Source organism: Saccopteryx bilineata, chromosome X, assembly GCF_036850765.1.
Source record: "Saccopteryx bilineata isolate mSacBil1 chromosome X, mSacBil1_pri_phased_curated, whole genome shotgun sequence".
NCBI classification, from domain to species: Eukaryota; Metazoa; Chordata; class Mammalia; order Chiroptera; family Emballonuridae; genus Saccopteryx; species Saccopteryx bilineata.
Genome location: NC_089502.1, coordinates 136,398,749 through 136,419,188, shown reverse-complemented (window position 1 = coordinate 136,419,188; position 20,440 = coordinate 136,398,749). Strand labels below are relative to the sequence as shown.

At 39.7% G+C, this 20,440-nt stretch overlaps 1 protein-coding gene across 3 annotated transcripts in view; it reads right to left on the bottom strand.

The window, feature by feature from the left end:
* Positions 1-20,440, bottom strand: part of PIR (pirin) — a 97,371-nt gene that overhangs the window by 35,803 nt on the left and 41,128 nt on the right. For all 3 annotated transcript variants that reach the window (XM_066249727.1, XM_066249728.1, XM_066249729.1), the window contains exon 6: positions 1,511-1,595. In XM_066249727.1, coding sequence (XP_066105824.1) covers positions 1,511-1,595 — 85 coding nt within the window. The remainder of the gene's footprint in view (positions 1-1,510; positions 1,596-20,440) is intronic.

Genomic DNA, 20,440 nt, shown 5'->3' with positions numbered 1-20,440 from the left:
GCTTTTGTTTCCGTCCAAAATATTCTTGAAAAAAAAATTCAGTTTTAAAATTCATAATGACAAAATAATACAGAGGTATAGCTTTGTTAACATTCCCTCATGAGGGAATACAAAGTGTGGAGTGAAAATGCACACGACCCATACATAGCATGGTGGGGTCATGGAGAGCCTGGCACTCTCAGATATGGCTGGTGGAAAGCGTGACTGCCTTTGGGACTGCAGTCTGACAACACCTTTTAAAATTCACACGGACATACCTCATGACCATCCCTGGAAAACTGTCACATCAAAATAAGTCCCCATATGGAAAGACATGTACACAGAGTTGTGCACTGCAGACCAGTATGCAGTAGCCAAAAGCTAAGATCAAAGGGAGTGTGTGTTGACATAAAATACCTAAATGCATTGCAGTTCACCCATGGCATAGAATACCAGAAAGAGGCTCTGCTTGGAGTGAGGATGTACGAAGCAGTGTGCAGATGATATTTTATTGAGTTGTACACTTGAAACCTGTATGGGTTTTGTGAACCAGTGTCATCCCAACAACTTCAGTTGATGAAAAAAAGAAAAAGAGTCACATTTGTACATTGGAAAGGATGAGGTACAGTTTGATCAAAAAAGCAAGATGCAAAAATATATCTATGATCCAATTTTAGTAAAACAATGACAAAACAACCCCATATATGTGTATATGCATATGCACATATATGTCAGTGTAGAAAAGTAGATGTGGAGAAAAATACAGCAGGATCTAATTCAAGGGTACATTTGGGATTACTCCGAGGTCTGGGATTCTATAGAGAAGGTACTGCTACGAACTGATAAAGTAGGAAAAGGGGATACAGGGACACGAACTCAAAAGTAACAAAAAAAAGTTGGAGCTTGTGTGCTACCACACTTACTGTAATAAGAACTATGCAGAAATATAGGCATATGATTAAGTGAATTAATTTTTTTTCTGTATTTAAAAATAAGAAGAATTAAAAAAACCAAAGAAGAAAATAATGGATCTGAGGTTGATGCCTAATGACTCAGGTATACCATTTTTAAAAATAAAATTGGGCTCAAATGCTTGGGGGTTTTCTAATTATTCTTTGTATTTAAATGTCAACCTAAAGGTAAGTCTTCCATAGCAATACCTTTATCAAGAGACATGTGTATCTCCATCAAGGATGAGCCTGTTCAGAAAGAACAAGGTCGGATTTTGCCTCCGGGAACACTGCAAGTCAACACTGGCCCAGCAGTCAGTAGACCTGTGTGAAAGCCCTGCCTTGTCCAGCAAACCTTCACATGGTTTTGACACCTAGCTAATTGTTGAGCCTTAGTATTCATAGCTGTAAAACGAAGGGGTGGCCTAGATGGTCCTGACTAAATTCACAGAACTTTGTGCTGAGGTTCACAGTCAAGCACATTGCAGAGAAAGTGGTCCCTTGTTTTGTTGTTGTTGTTTTGTTTTGTTCTACTGCTTTTTTTTTCTGAAATGATCACTAAACCCAAAAACCCATCATACCTTTAGGAATAGGTTGGGAATACTTTGCTCCTTGGTCCAGTTTGAAGTCCAAATATAAGGTTGGAGTGCGAGTGTAAACCTTGGACTGAAAAGAAAAGGGAAATGATCAGCGTCTTTCCAAGAATAAGGTTCTTCTTTACTTCACCTGGGCCCTTCTGGATGGCCCAGGCCTGGACCCATTATATGCACAGTTCCTCCTTTGGAAGTGTTGTTAAAGTTGGGGTGGAGATCTTGGCCTAAAAGTTAGCCTCTCTAGCTTTATAATATGGTTGACAAGCTATTTCAGGATGAGAGCTATTTCTTATATGGTCTGCTGTTAATGGTTTACTGGCCAATAGTTGCTCCAAATTTCTCACTTTCAGTCTTCTACTTGATATGGTAGGTTATCTCTAATCCAAATGTATGCTTCTTTTCCAGGTCTCAAGAAAGCCCTATGTATTTTGAAAGAAAAAAAAATAAGTGACTCTTAAGTATTTTTGTTTGTTCTAACTTGGCTCTCTTGCAAAAACAAGGTGGTCTATCATTGTTGACTTTAAAAAGCCATGACTTCAAATGTAAGAAAGGCAAACTTTTACAAGATTTTCCATTGTACACAGTGGCTTTGATTCTGTCAACAGTTACGTAGACTTAGTTTGTAATTCAATATGATACCATTCTGAATCACTGGCACAGACCAAACTCCAAGGGATTCTCACTGTTGCCATAAATCTGGCATGCCTCATTGTTTATCACAAAGCCCAAATGCTTCCTTCCTCATTTTTTAAACTTAAAATACACACAAAAGTGGAAAAGCCCACAATGCTAAATTTGGCAAGGAGTAACTGGAACTTTCATAGGCCACTGGTAGGACTATAACTTGGTATAAACATTTTAGAAAACTGTTTGGCAGTATGTAGTACAGGTAAATATGTGCATAATCTGTGACCCAGAATTCTAACTCAAAAGTGTGTTCCCAATAGAAATGCTCACCTAAAGTACATGAATCTTGATAGTAATATTTTCAGTATTAGCCAAAAACTGGAAATAGTCCAAAATGTCTTTGACGATAAAATGGATAAGTAGATTATAATATACTTATACAATGGAATACCACACAGCAAGGAGAATGAATGAACCCAACCACATGCAACAAGTCAGATGAATCTCACAAGCATGGTGCCTTGCACATGAAGGCAGACATAGAAGATCATATACCATATGACTCCACTTCTATAAAGTTCATAACAAGGCAAAACTAATCGATGGTGTCAAAAATCAGAAAAGTGGTTAGCTTGGGAAGGTTAGTAAATGCATGGGGTTTTAAAGTGGGCTTCTAGGGTCTGACAACGTTCCGTTTCTTTTTTTTTCTTTTTCATAAAATTTATTTTTTATGAAGTTGCAACTTAAATACAGTGAAATGCAAAAATATGAAATATACAGCCTGATTTTTTTGCTATGTTTTGTTTTTTGCCTATATACCCATATCAAGCTATAAAAAAACGATCATACCAGAAGGCTTACACATGTCCCTTCTGAGAAATCACTCCCAAAATTAACTTTGCCAATGAAAAAAATTACAACTTTTAAAAGGTATCATTGCTAGACAATAAATTATTTCAAAGTATAACATTTGACATATTTTGACATATATATCTGTGAAAATATAAATCAAGGTAATAAGTATCTCCATCACTCTCAAATTTTCCCATGCCCCTTAGTAATCCCTCCATCTTGTGCTTCCTTCCTCTCTACTCCCCCAGCAACCACTGATTGCGCTTTATTGAACTTTATATAAATGGAATCGTATACATGTAATTTTTGTCTTGCTCAATTTATTCAATAACTATGTTGTTTCTTGACCTGGCTTCCGACAAGTGGCTGGACTCACCTGATGAAAATGCTCTGAGACGTATACTTGACTTGCATATGTTTTTGTAGATATGTCGTAGTATAATAAAAGTTTACATTTATTAAAAACATGAATGCATAGACCAAAAGAGAAAATCCAGAGTCCAGAAAATCTTTTTCTCCTTGATAAAAGGCATCATTTTTTTAGAGAATAATTGTGTAAACACCACAAAAACATGTCTATTTCTGCCTTTTTTATCCACGGCCAACCCATTTGGCCTGCCACACAGTAGGTGTTTAGTAAGAAAGTTTGAAATGATGTTTCCTAATTGAAAAATCTCATGTATAATAATAATTTATTTATCATATACGTAGGATATTCATCACTATCTCTACCTACATGTAGCAAAATGCCTCTTCTTCAGGAGGGGTGAATTGATATGGTCAAAGTATACATCTGGATATTAAATTCTGGAATAGAGAATTTTAAGCAATGCTATCAGAAGATTGTTCCCTTTCCTGTGAATTTTCACATACTGAAGCTTTGGGCTTTAAATAGTCTGGTAGGTAGTTTTGCATGGTTTAGAAGGTCAAGCTGCATCGATATAGCTTCAAAGACAGGAAAAGCAAATTCCCTTGTGCACACATAAATGAAACCAGAAAGACCTGTGACATCAACTGCAGCCTGAGGCCAAAGATTCATAATCAATCTGAAGAACTTGAAACATATATAACCCAAGGACAGCACCAGCAGGATGCAGGGGCTGACTCTCCAGGATCATTAGGTGTGTAAGGCACCATATGGAAAGAATCTGGTTTTGTCTAAATGAAGACTTTCAAAATTACCATTAAAAAGATCAAGGATAAATGTCACATAATACCAGATGACTCCTCTATCTGGGCAATAGTTTGCTGTCTTCCAGAAAAAGAAACCCCGTTTGGTTTAAAAGCCTTTCCTAACCCCTGCCTCAGTGGCAGATGCAGCACCCTTGTCTACAGCAAAGAGATTAATCACAAAGAGGTTCTTAGTTTAAATTTTACTAATATTCTCCCAGAATCTAGTCATAAAAATCATCTTGAACTAGAAACCCAGAGTCTTTGATGCTAGAATTGCTTTTCTTGCTGACTAGCAAAATGCTTTTCTTCTTCCAGGCTTAGTTCACTCATCTGAAAATCTCATGTTAAGACTTACTGATGTTCAAGTCCAGCTCTGATCCTGAGATTCTGAATCAGAAAATTAATGTTTTCCATCATGTTTTCATTCCCTTCTGATTTCTCAAACTAGAGCTGTAGAAGAGTGAGATGTGGCTGGGGTAAGGAAGGGCAACTCAGGCCGTGGGGTGTGAGTGAGGAGCCCCTTATCAGTTCATTCTATTCTTACCCTCTGGGCTAGCTCTTTTTCCTTCCTGCCTGCCTCTAGCTTCTCAAATTAATTTGTATTGTCCAAAAATAGTAATTTATCTCTCAAAGACTGCAAGTACATAGATGCACATGTGTGTACACAAAACACACAGAGAATTGTATACTTATGTATTCATTTATATAATTTTAAAAGAAACCAAACAGAAACATTATGACATTATAAAGCCACAAATATACCCTATTGTCATATAGCAAGAAAAGATCTAAAGGGAAATTTTAAACTCATTCTGAAGGTATTTTTCACATCTATATCCTAAAATAGAATTCTGATTCTAACATCATTTTTTATTAAAAAAAAATCAGATCATTGAAGGTTTCAATATAACACACATCTTGAATAATCAAATACCCCAAACCTAAAAGTATATTGTTCTATTTCAATTAATCCACAATGGGATAAAACTCAACTTGGAAGCTGTTCCCATGAGTGTGTGTAGGTGTGTGTATGTGTGTATGTCTGCATATATGTGTGTGTATAGATACATACATTCATACAGATTTTGAAAAACAGGTAGATTTTTAAAAATTTTTTTATCCTCATTAGTAACTTAAAATAGCAAATATAAATTATATTCATTTAACTCAAGGATGATAACACTAGCCTCAAATACACTTAAACATTTAATTTTTCTATCGCAAACTGCTAATTTGCAACCATAAATAAATATTGCCAGTAGGCACATACTTTTCTGTGTTATGATTTGTTTATTTTTATGTATAGTACAAAACTATTAATACACCCTCAAAATAGAATGAGAATTTAATTAAACAAATTCCTTTGTTTTTGGTAAAAACTTAGCTATGTATCTATTTCCACGGGATCAAAATAAATTGGTCCAAAATAAAACATTCCTCTAGAGATGGTTCAGCATGGACAGAACTAATGCCCTTCAGTTCCATCAGTGAAATTTTCCTCTTCTCTTTTTGGTCCTGATGAATAGTGCTGGCACAGGTACTAAAATCCAAAGCTACTCCTCTTTTGTCTTTCTTCTCAATTCATAGTTCTCTGTTTAAAGTATTTAGAAAACTTATCTTTAAAGGCTTTAGTCTGTATTTCAAAAGCCTAATGGCTTAAAATCTTACAGTTCAAATATCTAGTAGGCAAAGCTTCTATACTTGATCCAAGCCAAAAGGCTGAGAAATGATGCGGCAGGCAAAGCCTCTAGCACGTAAGTAAAATAACTCTTCATAAGAGGTTAAGGGTAAATTTTGGCTAACCAGTAAGAGTGCTACCAAATCCAAACAAGGCTTGCCTCTCTTCCTCTATAAATATGTCAGAATTAAACCTTTAATGAGCCAAAGACACCACTCCAATAATGACCTCAAAACAACCAAGACCAAAAAGGGTCTACAAAACCACTTCCTTCCGAACCCCAACTACCTTCATCTTATATCCTTCAAAGACTTCCCACTTGCCCTGGCTTTTGGAATGATACCCTTGTCAAGCTGGCTTCCTTCCTCTGTTTTTATCTGTAAATGTGATGTTGATTAGGAGGTGAAATCACTTCCACATGGAAGGCATGTGGCTCACCACTGTCCTCCCAAAGCATGCTACGTTGGCAATGTGTGAGTAAGGCAAAGAAAAAATCTTTCATTTTTCCACTGCTCCTTTCACAATTAACTGCCACCCATTTACCCCTGAATGGTGCTAATTTTGCCACCATGCTGGCCTTCCCTAAAATGTGGCAGCAATTTGTCACATGTCAGAGCTATAATAAATGCTTTTACATTTCTTTTTGGGATCTACTTCAAAGATCCATTAAGATTTAGTGATTTTTCAGGAAATGTACTCAAATTCTCAATCTTACTATATGCTCCTTAAGCAAATTATTCTAAGCAATTATACTAACATGTGTGAATCCTCAATATCCAATAAGAAAAATAAATAGTGTTTCTACTTATTCTTGGCCGCTTACTTACATGTTGAATCACTGGATCATCCCTAATGTTGAACATTACAGTTCATTATTTTTTTCTTTTGCATGGTTACTAACTTTTTTTTTTTTCTGAAGTGAGAAGCAAAGAGGCAGAGAGACAGACTTCTGCATGCACCCGACCAGGAACCACCCGGCATGTCCACCATGTCAGGGGGCAATGCTCTGCCCATCTGGGGTGTTGCTCCATTGCATCTGGAGTCATTCTAGCACCTGAGGTGGAGGCTGTGGAGCTGTCCTCCGCACCTGGGCTAACTTTGCTCCAGTGGAGCCTTGGCTGCGGGAGGGGAAGAGAGAGACAGAGAGGAAGGAGAGGGGAAGGGTAGAGAAGCAGATGGGCGCTTCTCCTGTGTGCCCTGGCCGGGAATCAAAACCAGGACTTCCACATGCCTTGCCGACGCTCTACCACTGAGCCAACCAGCCAGGGCCTATGGTTACTAATTTTTGATGAATATTTTTGCACATAAATCTTTGACCACATTTTATTTATTTTTTCTTCACAGTGAAATTTTGGATCTAAAGTCTAGACATTTTAAGGGCTCTTAATGTATGTGTAGGTTTATGGCTAAGTGTAATGTGGTCAAAAGCAAACTAGTCAACATGATCATATGTTTAAATGGTAATTTTGCTGAACATGTTTACTGCTAGTCACTGGTTTTTCTAAACTTGGTAGTTTTGTTACAGCACAGGGTAGTTTTTCAACTCATTACATGATCTAAGTCTATATATTCTTTTTCTCCCATCTAAACCCCTATTGTTAGAAAGTTAACACATTCCCACAAATTCCCTCTTGTTGCCCATTTAGATTTTTTCAAATATATCCTTGCCATAACATAGAAAGGAAAGATTGATTGCTGAAAAAAAGTAAATAAAAATAGAAAATACCTGAGAATCTAAAAAAATATATAAAAAAGAAAAAAAGGAATAATATGGCTACTATGTTTCAAATTAGAGCAGTGAGTGATGGTGTCATTCATTTATTAAAATGTAGAATGTCTGAAGGGGAAATAAATTTTCATTTGTTGTCAAGACAGGTGGAAAAAGGGGGAAACAAGATTCAACTTTTGCTATTTCAAATTTGAGGGGCCTGGGAAACATGCAAATAGAGACGTTAAGTAGGGAGAGTACATAGGACTCAGAGGTTAGGCTTGTGCTGTGAATATAAATGTGGGAAATACAAGACTATAAATGCCTTGTAACTAAAACATCTAAATCCATGGGATGGATAAGATCACCCAGAGAGATGACTCAGGACTGAGATCCAGAGAACTTGAGTATTTTAGGGGACTGGTCGAGGAAAATGTACCTACCTGAGTAAAGGAAAAGGAGTAAGGACCATCTGGAGACACAGAATGCATCATCTCAAAGGCCAGAGAGTGTGGAGGAGGAAGCATTCAACGCACGGAAAAGAAGAATAATGTGAGAGGGGAAAGACCTCCATGTTTGGCCACATGGAAGGCAGTGGTGACTCAGTGCACCGTTGGGGTGGATGCCAGGCTGAGAGCATTGAGGAAGTGAGGAAGTAGGGATAAAGTGTACAGACAAATCATCTATGAAGTGTGACTCTGAGAGGGAGCAGAGAACTTGGGAGTGTGGGGCCAAAGGGTTTGGTGCTTCTCATCAATTTGCATGAGATTTTTAAAACAAAGTAAGGCTATAACATCTGTTACAAAATCTCCCAGTTTTTTTCTGGCCTTTAACTTCATTGACAGCAGTTCTGATATGGGTCAGATTTATCAATCTTTTCCTTTCAATGTTTTTAAACTTAAAAAGCCTTTCCATATCCAAAGATGAAATCAAATATTTGCTTATATATTTTCCAGTTCAACATTTTAAACATTTAATTATTTGAGCTATATCAAATGTACTTTACTGTGAGGCATGAGATCATGAGCTAAACTGGCTTAAAAAACAAACAAACAAACAAACAAACAAAACGAATAGTAAACCAGTTGTCCCAGTTGCCTTAGTCCTCTCTTTTCCCCACTTGACAATAATCTTTATCCATATTAAGTTTGCATATACATTTGGGTCTATTTCAGGTAAGTTATATTTCTGCCAATAACAAGGAAGAGCCTCAATGAAGAAAACTTCACTAACTAGCTCAGGGAGCCCCAACTAACAGAAGAAAATCTACTCCATAAGAAGTTCTTGTCATCATATGTAGTATATTTCCCACAGGGCTTCCCATTCTCCTTATCTTCCTCCCACTACTTTCCTACTCTCAGGATCTGCTGGGCTTTGCACTGGGGAGAAAACCCATCAGCACAGACCCATTCTCTCCACCACTTACACCAGGGGTCCCCAAACTACAGCCGAGGGCCGCATGCGGCCCCCTGAGGCCATTTATCTGGCCCCCCCGCACTTCTGGAAGGGGCACCTCTTTCATTGGTGGTCAGTGAGAGGAGCATAGTTCCCATTGAAATACTGGTCAGTTTGTTGATTTAAATTTACTTGTTCTTTATTTTAAATATTGTATTTGTTCCCATTTTGTTTTTTTACTTTAAAATAAGATAGGTGCAGTGTGCATAGGAATTTGTTCATAGTTTTTTTTATAGTCCGGCCTTCCAACGGTCTGGCCCCTGTGTAAAAAGTTTGGGGACCCCTGATTTACACCCTCACACACACTCAAGAAACTCACTACCATACCCCTTTGATCCCTGTGTGAAGAACTATACCTTCCTCTTTCTCCGGGAGGCCTTAAAGTTTTGAAGAAATAAAAATTTGATTTGCCACATTCTTTATTACAAGTTTGCAACTCTCGTTATTTAGAATAGGCTGATGCTCTTCAACAAAATGATATCTTCTGTCCCCAATCCAAAGCACTCTAATTTCTGAATTCTTGGTTATTTTAAAGAATCCTGACAGGGAGTGGAAGAGATTAGTTTCCATCCTCAGTGCCAAAGGTATCATGGGAAGGATTAAAACCCTGTAATCATATTTTGACATATACATGAAGTGTTACACAAAGAGAAAACAAGGAACTCTTAGGCAAAATGCCAATGGCTCTGTATAGGGTGAGAGATAGAGAGGGCCAGATAACATTTTTTTAACTTCTCTGAACCAATAATGATTGTGAAAAGTCTTGAGCATCCAACTGTCCAGCTAACCAAGAATTTTCCACATAGCCAAAGTATCCTATAGTCCATTTTCTATAGCATCCTTTTCAAGCAGCATTTTAGTCAATAGTCTAATACCTCTCCTTTTTACCCCTTTATTAGGGGAGGGTTAGTGAGGAGAGAAGAGCTAAAGAAGGGGGTTTCACAGTTCTAAAATTTAACCACAATGTAAATTGTGAAACTGGACTTTGATTACTTCACCCTCTGAGTCCACATTCTTGTCTGAAGTTGGCTTACAGATGTTCTAAATTTTTTAAAAATTAAAAACAGAAAGAATAAATGCTCATCGTTTGTATGACCAATCCATCCATAATCCTACAAAGGCAACAGTACAATAAAACCACAAATAACCACCATAATGCCAACAGGGAGCCTTCCTACCCCTTATCATCCATGCATAGGTAATGTGTTTCAAGGCTGAATCAGCAAATCTATTAATCAGTGCTAGAACATTCTTCACAGGCCTTTATAACATTTTTAATTTCTATTAGTTACATTTGGTATTTACTAAGATGTTTTTATTAGTTCATGCAAGAAAGTGCATTGAGATGAGAAACTATTTGGCAAAGATAAGATTTCATAGAGCTCTAGGGACTAATAATTTTGTGTAGATATGATTAAGGGGAAATTTATTATGGCACAGGGCTTCTCCTATGTGGTCATTTGCAGGACATTGTTACATGGTCAGGGTGCCTGCCTGTACAGCATGAAAGCACCTTTTTGGTGGAGAAGAGAGAGAGCGAAGTTCATTCTGAAACTTCCTTCGATGAAAATGAGCTACAACATTCCTAAACTAGAGAGAGAGAGAGACATACTCAACAAGTTTAAGTACAGGGGCTGACTGGTGTGATAAGGCAGGGGTAGTGTACAAATAAAATGGGGCAAAATTACAAAACCTGAGTGCGGGTCTAGGTTCCTTCCACAATGAGCTGTCTGAGCTCAGGGAAGATTTTCTGCCTGCCTGGGTTATGGCATTCTCATCTGCAAAGTGATCGAGTTAGAGAGCTGATCTCTCACGTGCTGTTGCTGTCTGACATTCTGATTCCAACAGAAGTGCCAGAGGAAAAGGCAAGAGTAGGTGTTGGTCGGCTGGGCAAAGCATCTCATACTATCAGGAGTTTTAGGCTCATGCTGCTCTAAGGATTTCATTCAGATCTTAACACTCCGTCCATTATAGCAATGTAAGAAGTAATAATGGAACATTTCCTGTCCCACTATTACATAAACGGGTCAGGGATAGCCCCCGTGTATTAAGCAAAAATGGCTCCCATGTTGTTTACTTCTTCACAGGAGGCCCAAAGCCTGCTGGAGCCCAACTCAAATTCTCACATACTGTATTGCTTTAAATATACTCCAAATTAACATATTTTTAACCATTTTTTAGCCTACCTACTTTACATGCCCTGTGAAACTGCACTCAACATCTGCTAGCCATAAACAACGAGCCCCGAAGCCATAAAAGAGCCCTTTGGAGCTCTCTGACCCAGACCTCTTCCTCATTGCTGAGCAACATCACCCCCTCTCCAGTTACTCTGCCTCCCACTGGAGGGCCTTTGCCTGATACCCTTTCTGGGCGGTGGCTCCGAAGGTCTCCAGCAGTGAGGGAATTTCCTTCTCATGCAACCCCATCCAAACACCACTCAAATAAAGCTTGTTACCTCCTCTCAAGAGCCTGTCTCAAAAAAAGAAAAGAAAAAGAGAGTCTGTCTTCTTGATCAACCTCCAACTGTCCAAACTAACTACACCAATCCATTGCAATCAAGTAAGAATACTAGGAGGTTAAAAAGAAGTATCAAACTCAGCCCCTGGTCAGAGGCGGATTTAACAGCGGGTGCACCGGGCGGTGCCCTGGGGCCCGACTTCTGAAGGGCCCCTCAAAACCCCAACTTTACACTTCTTTCTAATGACACCAATTTTGACTTCATATATGCAGTTTTAACATTAATAGTACATAATATTTTTCACTTATTTAAAAATATGGTCAGCATGTATTTTTATTTTTCCCATCTCTCTCTTCTTTTTAAGGGGCCCAATATTTTCTTTAGCACCTGGGGCCTCAGCCAACCTTAATCCGCCTCTGCCCCTGGTCTATCCATAAACAAGAAGCCCAGGAGGATCCCTGCTGTTCAGTAACAGCTCTGAGAAGCTAGGTGACCAAAGCTGCTCATGGGCTAGAGACCTATGGAAGGGTCAGTACTTAGCTTCTAGCTGGGACGGGGAATGATCCACGAATCCCTGGGCAAGTCAGAAGTGGTCCGCTTCCAAGCAGAATTACAAACGGGTCAAGAAGTTCCTACGAACCCTTCAATAGCTATCTCTCCTCTTAGGCCCTCTCTGTCTTTAAAGTTTACATGGATAAAAACGTGCTCTCAGCAGAGAGTCTGATTTATACTGAGTTATGCCAAACTGGTCAGGACCTATATGAGTTTGTGTTTATTTATTTATTTATTTATTTATTTATTTATTTGAGTTTGTGTTTAAAACACAAACTGGGTAGTGGCCATCTGGTTAGAATGCCAGCTTTGTCACTTACTAGATGCATCACTCTGAGCAAGTTACTGATCTCGCTATGCCTCAGTTCCCTCCCTCATTAGGTTGTTTGAGAAACTGACTAGGCCTGACCTCTGGGGGCGCAGTGGATAAAGCGTCAACCTGGAATGCTGAGGTCGCTGGTTCAAAACCCTTGGGCTTGCCTGGTCAAGGCACATACGGAAGCAACTACTACAAGTTGATGCTTCCTGCCTTCTCCCCACCCCTGCCTTTCTTTCTCCCACACTCTCTCTTTTCTCTAAAAATCAATAAATAAAATCTTTTTTAAAAAAAGAAATTGATTGGACACATTTTATGCAGCTCCTCAAAGTCTCTCAGCTTCACTAACTCCTAAGTCCTTGGCCACTTATGGAGACCCCCAGGTGCCATCACGCTCGCCATCCCTAGCTGCGTTGGCCTCTTTCTGACTGCCAGGCTCTGAGCGGCTCTGATTGCGTCTCCAGTGGTGGGAGACAGAGCAGCTGCAGAGCTCTGGGCTTGACCTGACAGACCTACTGAGGCTCTGGATCCATGCCCAGACTGGAATGAAGACCCGAGCCACTGATGTGCTTTGTGGCCTCCTCAGAGGCTGCCTCAGTTCAAAAGGGCACAGAATTAGCCCTCATGGGGTACACTTTGTCCAAAAAGGGATAGAAGACATGGGATGACAGACAGATTTTTCCTCTTTATTTTCCATTAGGGGTCTTGAGGCACAGATTTCTGAGCAGGCACTCCGATCCGGAAAGCACCTGCCTCACTTCCCTTCTCCCTCCCTCACACCACCCTGGGACTATTCAGAAGACCTGCCTTAGGCTCTGTTTTCCAGCGAATCCCAGTTAAATCAGGGGGTAAAAGAACTGCTCCATGCCAGCCACTCAGGATGTCACTGCCTCGTACAGTTGTCACTAGCCTTTTGAGGGTACTGAGGACATGAAATGTGGCCAGTGTGAACGGAGATGTGCTGGAAGTATAAACTGCACACTGGACTTCAAGACTTGGTACCAAAAAATGCAAAGTATCTCAAAACTTTACACTGATATATGATGAAATGATATTTTTGATAATTGGGTTAAAGTATAGTATTAGAATTAATTTCTTTTTACTTTTCTAATGGGTTGATTGAAAATTTAAAATTACATATTGCTCCCATTATACAGTCTTTTTATTGGACAGCTCTGGCTTAGAATGTAGTAACTTGTAGGCCCACAAAATATGTTAGTCATTTTCATTTCCCTTTCCAAGGAGTGCTAGAGCTGCTCCATTGTAACACCTAATGATGAAAGGGGACGTGGGAACAGAAAGGGAGACAGACAGGAAAACGTGAACAAGCATTTGTTAAGTGCCCTCTCTGTCAGCAGGCACACTGTACACAATACAAATAACTCAGACTATTCATTATTATCCCTATTTGGCAGACAAGCAAATGAAGGCTTAATAATAACTTTCTCATGGTCACAGAGATAGCACCGTTTCAAAAGGAGAAATGCACCCCCATGTTTATGGCAGCATCGTTCACAATAGCGAAGATCTGGAAACAGCCCAAGTGTCCGTCAGAGGATGAGTGGATTAAAAAGCAGTGGTACATATATACTATGGAATACTACTCAGCCATAAGAAATGATGACATCGGATCATTTACAATAACATGGATGGACCTTGATAACATTATACTGAGTGAAATAAGTAAATCAGAAAATACTAAGAACTATATGATTCCATACATACATGGGACATAAAAATGAGACTCAGAGACATGGACAAGAGTGTGATGGTAACAGGGGGTGGGGTGGAGGGGTGGGGAGGGGGCAAGGAAGGAGAGAGAGGGGTGAAGGGAGGGGAGGGGCACAAAGAAAACCAGGTAGAAGGTGATGGAAGACAATTGGACTTTGGGTGAGGGGTATGCAACATAATCAAATGTCAAAATAATCTGGAGATGTTTTCTCTGAACATATGTACCCTGATTTATCAATGTCACCACATTAAAATTAATAAATTTAAAAACAAGAAAATGCACTATAAAACAAAAAAACAAAAACAAAATAAAAGAACTTGGACCCAGGTCTGGTTTGCTTAACTCCACAGTCCATACACTATTCAATCTATCATACTGTCAAAGGATCGAATCTCTAATGATACAATTTTGATAACCTAACAGATTTTTCAGTTTGTGTTGGGGCTTCCTAGAACCATTTAAATCACCTACACTGGGGGGTCAACTACGCTAACCAAATCAAAAGCAGTTGCTGAACAAAAATCTCTCTCTCTCTCTCTCACCTTGGGTGACTGGAAGGGAATTCTATTGGCCATCCATGATGGTCCATGGTCCATGGTCGATGGTCCATGGTCGTTAGACATCCATGAGAACCCCTCTTGGTTCGTACTTCCTCCCATCATCCCACTTTCAAATCTATACTCCCAATGAATGGCTCTCGGTCAAGCGTATGTAATAAATATCCTTCCAATCTATCTTTTCTTTAGATATATAGGTGTCCTTGAAAATTAAGTGCTATTGTGTGCAAAACAGCTTTCTTGTTTTAATTTATTCCACATTATTTCTTGAGATCTAATAATATAGATATAAGTAAATATAATCCACTGCTTCTCGCAGCTACATCATATTCCAGCATACATAACCACGATATTTTACTTATCCATTCCCTAAGTGCTAAAGCCCTACGTTATCTCTGACTTCTTTCTGCCACCCGTGATGCTCGGATGACTACCTGGGGAAGCTTCCTGGATATTTATGTATGATGGAATATGATGCAGTTGAGTGGAGGATTTTCTTAAGACCTGGTCTCTGGAGTTGCCATCAATACAAGTGTTTAACTTTTCAAAAAAGCAGGAATGTCTGACCGTAGAGGTAAAAGTATCCCAGAGAGAAGCAGTTAGTTTTGGTGGAAGGTAGTCTACACTGATAAACTTCTTCTCGCCTTCCCAGAGGGAGACCCTCTTTGATAAACTTCTTCTCGCCTTCCCAGAGGGAGACAGTCTTTGCTAAACTTCTTCTCTCCTTCCCAGAGGGAGACAGTCTTTGCCAAGTGCCAAATCCAATAAGTTGACATAACAAAATGCTGGGGAATATTGGGAGGAGCCTCTAGATCTCTCTCTAATATTCCCATGAGGCAATAGCCAGCTGCTCTCTGCCTTCTTCACTCATCCTTTGGGGTAGAGGGAAGAAGGAAGGATGGAATCCAGTTGGTGAGGATAATTCAAGGAACTGAGTGTGCTCAGCTCACAAGCTTCTGGGCTGTTCTCTCTCTCTCTCTCTCTCTCTCTCTCTCTCTCTCTCTCAATCCTTCCCTCTCCTTCTCCCTATCTCTTCTTCTGCAAGGAGGTAATAAGCTTGCCTGTGACAAAGATGCCTACAACTCTACAGCTCTGCCTGAACATGGTTAATGAAGTGGGGGAAGTATTAAGAAGCCTAAAAGGTCTCAGATACAAGCCATATACTCTTATCCAGATTCTACTGGCAATAAACATATTTGGATGCCCATCTGCCCAACTCCTCAGAGTCTACCACTCAACTCATTCTGAACTTGGAGGGGAAGAAAGGATAATTATCTTTTAGTCTTCTCCTCCACCTCAAATCCCTCCATTTGCATTCTACCCAATACTAAGTCCTCTTCTGCTTTTGTCTGGCTGATATACTGTCAGTTAAAGCCTATGAAAGTATTTAATCACAATCAACAGAAACTCTCAGAACTTCTGATCAGTAACAGATGGCCTCAAATCAATATCTGACACTGGGAAAATCCACCAGCCAAATCCTTGTCGTTACTCAGACACTCAAAGTCTCCAGGAAGACAAAGATGTAGGTGGGTACTGACTCCTGACTAGCACAGCTGCCTAAGCCACCCTTGGAAGCTGCTGGGAAAAGAATCTGGCCATGAGGACTTAATTGGCAGAATCCTAATCGGTGATGGGGTGGGGGGTCTACAAGAAAACCCTCTGGTAGAGAAAGGGTGGAAAGGCACAAAAATCAATGGTAAAGGAAGCAAGATGGAGTAGAAAAAGTGTTGGGTTATTTTTCTTCCTCTTTTTCACAGCCCAGCTCTCCCTCCCACTCTCCTTCTTGTAATCAGGGAATAGCAGAAGGCAGTGGGGGAAGCCAGCTGACCACAGGCAGTTATTTGAAGGTGGCAGGAAAAAGAGCTTTCCTTGTTCCGGATTTCAAAATGGTTTCTTCCAAAAGGAAGTATTTCCATTTCTCCGGTTGCTACTTGTAATTGGCCCAGAAAAGAAAAAGTTTGGTCATCGTGGTTTCCTTCCATAATGTTAAAAATGACCACTTATGTGTAAGTGAAGAGAACAAGGAGGTTTTAAGGTTTCATAAAAGAGAATTAAATTATCATTATTTTATTCTTCATGAATCTGGATGAGCTGGACCTTAATCAAATCAGGTTGGGTTTCAAATGTATAAATAAAAGGTATCCTCTGAACATGGATGCCTCTCATAGATAGCGACATGAGAGCATTGTATCTTTGGAATTTTCACTGTTTTTATTTTGGTCATTTAGAGGGAAAGATAAAAGGCAGAGGAGACAGAAGTACATTTTCTCCAGGTGAAATATTATTAGTATAATGAAGATATTTCTAAAGACAAAAGGAAGTTGAAAGGTTAAAACACACACACAGAGATAAATTACCTGGAAATTTTTACATGACAGATATGATAACTTTTACAATTGTCATGCTTAACACAAAGAACATGTGTTTGAATCCTCCTCAAAAGCCCTGAGTGTGATGGCGAACCTTTTTATAAAAACTGCCCACTTTTGCAGTGCTGGTCAACCTGGTCCTCCCGCCCATTAGTGGGCGTTCCAGCTTTCACGGTGGGCAGTAGCAGAACAACCAAACGACGCTGCAATTGGCCCACCATGAAAGCTGGAACGCCCACTAATGGGCAGGAGGACCAGGTTGACCAGCACTGCAAAAGTGGGCGGTTTTTATAAAAAGGTTTGCCATCATGGCCCTAGACATTTAGACACCTCTGTGGAGCAACAAATTATAAAACCCTCTATATGGCTCCATGCTGTCTCCTTTTCACTGTCTAGACTCTTTCTACCCATCTTTGCCAGGTCAGTGGCTCCTTAGACATAGGCCTGCTTTTCCTGACCCTCTAGATTGGGCTGAGCCTCCTATCTATTCTGTCTTTCCCTAAACTCACCATGTTTATTAGATTGGCGAGTAACCACAGTTTAGCAGTATCAGCAGTTGATATGTCTGTCCCTTTGACTGTGCCCTTTCCAGTCCCTGATTTCAACTTTTTCTCTCACACCTTCACAGGGTCTTGCACACAGTTGGCCCTGAGCACATGTTTGCTGAGCTCAACTGAACCATAACGGCATTGATGCTTTTTTTGGGAAATCCTTGCAATTCCCTATGGCTAGTGTGGAAGTCCTTCCAGGAATGGCAAGATCTCATTTTCCTTACCTCATTTTACTAAACCAAGGGAATCTAAGCAGCCCATGGATCTGCAAAGGATGGTGAAAAGGATTCTCTGCGGTTTTAAGGCCACAACATGTTCTTCCTTTAATAGAGTAATCCCTATCAATGATTTAGAGCCCATTTGATTTGAAAGTTTTAAATTCTTGTTTATCCTGGAGTATTTTTATCTGTCCACAGGAGCAGAATTCCTAATTAAACTTCAATTAATCAGAATTATATCTGACACCAAATTTTCTCACATTTTTTGTTTATTAATTAAATTTAATGGGGTGACATTGATCACACAACACAATCAACAACTCTCACTATATTTTAGTGTGAGTTTGTTCAAATTGTTCAAAAGCTACATAATCCCAAGGATTTGTGCTTCAGTCAAATAATGTGTTTGCAGCTATCAACAGAATAGCTTTATCCAGGGCCGGACTAAAGGAGGTTTACAGTTGTTGAGTACACAAAACAGTTTATTCTTGTATTATTATTTATTAATTATTGTATTATTTTCCATACAAGCAACTGCAAACCTACTTTTGCCCTTCCCTGTATATACGCCAATAGCAGTCTTGAAAATACTGCCATCTACCTCATTTATATCCACAAAGGTTCAGCTTTTAATACAATATGAAAGAGCCTCTGAAGTTCCCTGATGCTGTCCTGTATATTTACAGTGGTTAGAGAACGTGTACGTAATGTATTCCTGGGGAAAGACCTATTACATCCCAAAAGTACAAGCCTTGACAGCCATAGAAGTGATTGTACTGATATGTAAAGATGTCATTCTTCTCTATTAAAGGTGACACCTTTGATTTTTATAGCTTTCATTATCTTTAGTCAAAATTCCTTGCTAATTTGTAATCCTGATTACTAGGGCCAACGATGTATGAATGACACAAGATGTAATTTCTGATTTAAAAATGCACCTATCCCTTCTTCATTTACTGGCAGAGGAGGACTCGTTGACACCACTGGAATGCACTTCTTAGGTGATTAGGTCAACAGAGACATCTTGAAGGAATAAGAACATCTGGCACCCTGTGGGTACACCGAGAACGGCATTTCTGGGGTGAATGGGCTGCCCTGGGCAAGAGCAAGCTTTTGTATAGCTGATCTGATCAGATGCTGACCACTGTTTACTTGAACATTCCTGACTGCAAATGAAGTGCCAACCATGGCTGCCTACCAGAGGACAAGTCTTTGAAGTTGCTGGGTGCATTTCTTCGGTGTCCTCCTATTTACAAAAAGACTAACAAACTGAAATGTGCCTATTCTCAACACTGAATCAGAACCAGCTTTTGTACTTGTCTGTGGAATAATATGGATCATCTACTTGAGCTACATGGTCTGTGTGGGCAGGGCCTATACAATGAACTGCTTCGTGAAATCCAAGATGAGACAGGACTGTACACAGCACCCGTCCCTACTTTAACCTCAAACTGTGCTACAAAAACCCTGGGAGAGAGGAATGCAGGATTATACACACAATCAAGGTCAGTCTTAGACAAACTTGGTCTTGGGTTTCCCTCCAGCCCGATATTTTGTGTCATTTCCTTTTGCCTTGTCACAATCCCATCAGATCTGGTTGCCTATGCAGCCCTTCCCCGATCACAACCCCCAGACACTTACTGCACTTCTCCTATCTAAGTCATTGCAAGATACGACCCCTCCTCCTCTCTTCTTTCCCTCCTTCCATCCACACAAGCAAAGCCAATTCTCCCTCTTCCAGACTAACATGCAAATTTTATATACTGCTGTTTTATCATGTCTTGTATCACGTTATACTTCTGATGTTTTCCAGTTTCTCTCCTCAGCTAGACTGTGACCTTATCTTTTTTTTCTATTTAGACAATTAAATTTAACAGGGTGACATTGGTCAATCAGAATACATAGATTTAGAGAAAACATCTCCACATTGTTTGGACAGTCAGTTATGTTGTATACTCATCACCCAAAGTCAAATCATCTTCTGTCACCCTATATTTTGTTTCTCTTTAAGCCCCTCCCCTTCCTCCATCTTCCTCCCTCTACCCCCCCTTCTCCCTCCCCTCCCCCTGGTAACTACTGCATCCCTGTCTATGTCCATAAGTCTCAACTTTGTGTCCCACCTATGTATGGAATCATATAGTTCTTAGCTTTCTCTAGTTTACTTATTTCACTCAGTATAATGTTATCAAGGTTCATCCATGTTGTCATAAATGATACTATGTCATCATTTCTTATGGCTGTGTAGTATTCCATTGTGTGTGTGTATGTATGTGTATATACCATATATGTGTGTGTGTATATATATATGTGTGTGTGTGTGTATGTGTGTGTGTGTGTGTGTGTGTATCAATATATCACATCTTCCAGTCCTCTACTGAAGGGCATTCTGGCTATTTCCATGTCCAGGCCACCATGAACAATGCTGTGATGAACATAGGAGTGCATATGTCTTTACATACCCATGTTTTCAAGTTTTGGGGGTATATACCCAGTAGAGGGATTGCTGGGTCATATGGTAGGTCTATTCATAATTTTTTGAGGACCACCATACTTTCTCCCATATTGGTTGCACTAATTTACATTCTCACCAACAGTGAATGAGGGTTCTTCTCCACAGCCTTTCCAACATTTGCTATTACCTGTCTTGTTGATAATAGCTAATCTAACAG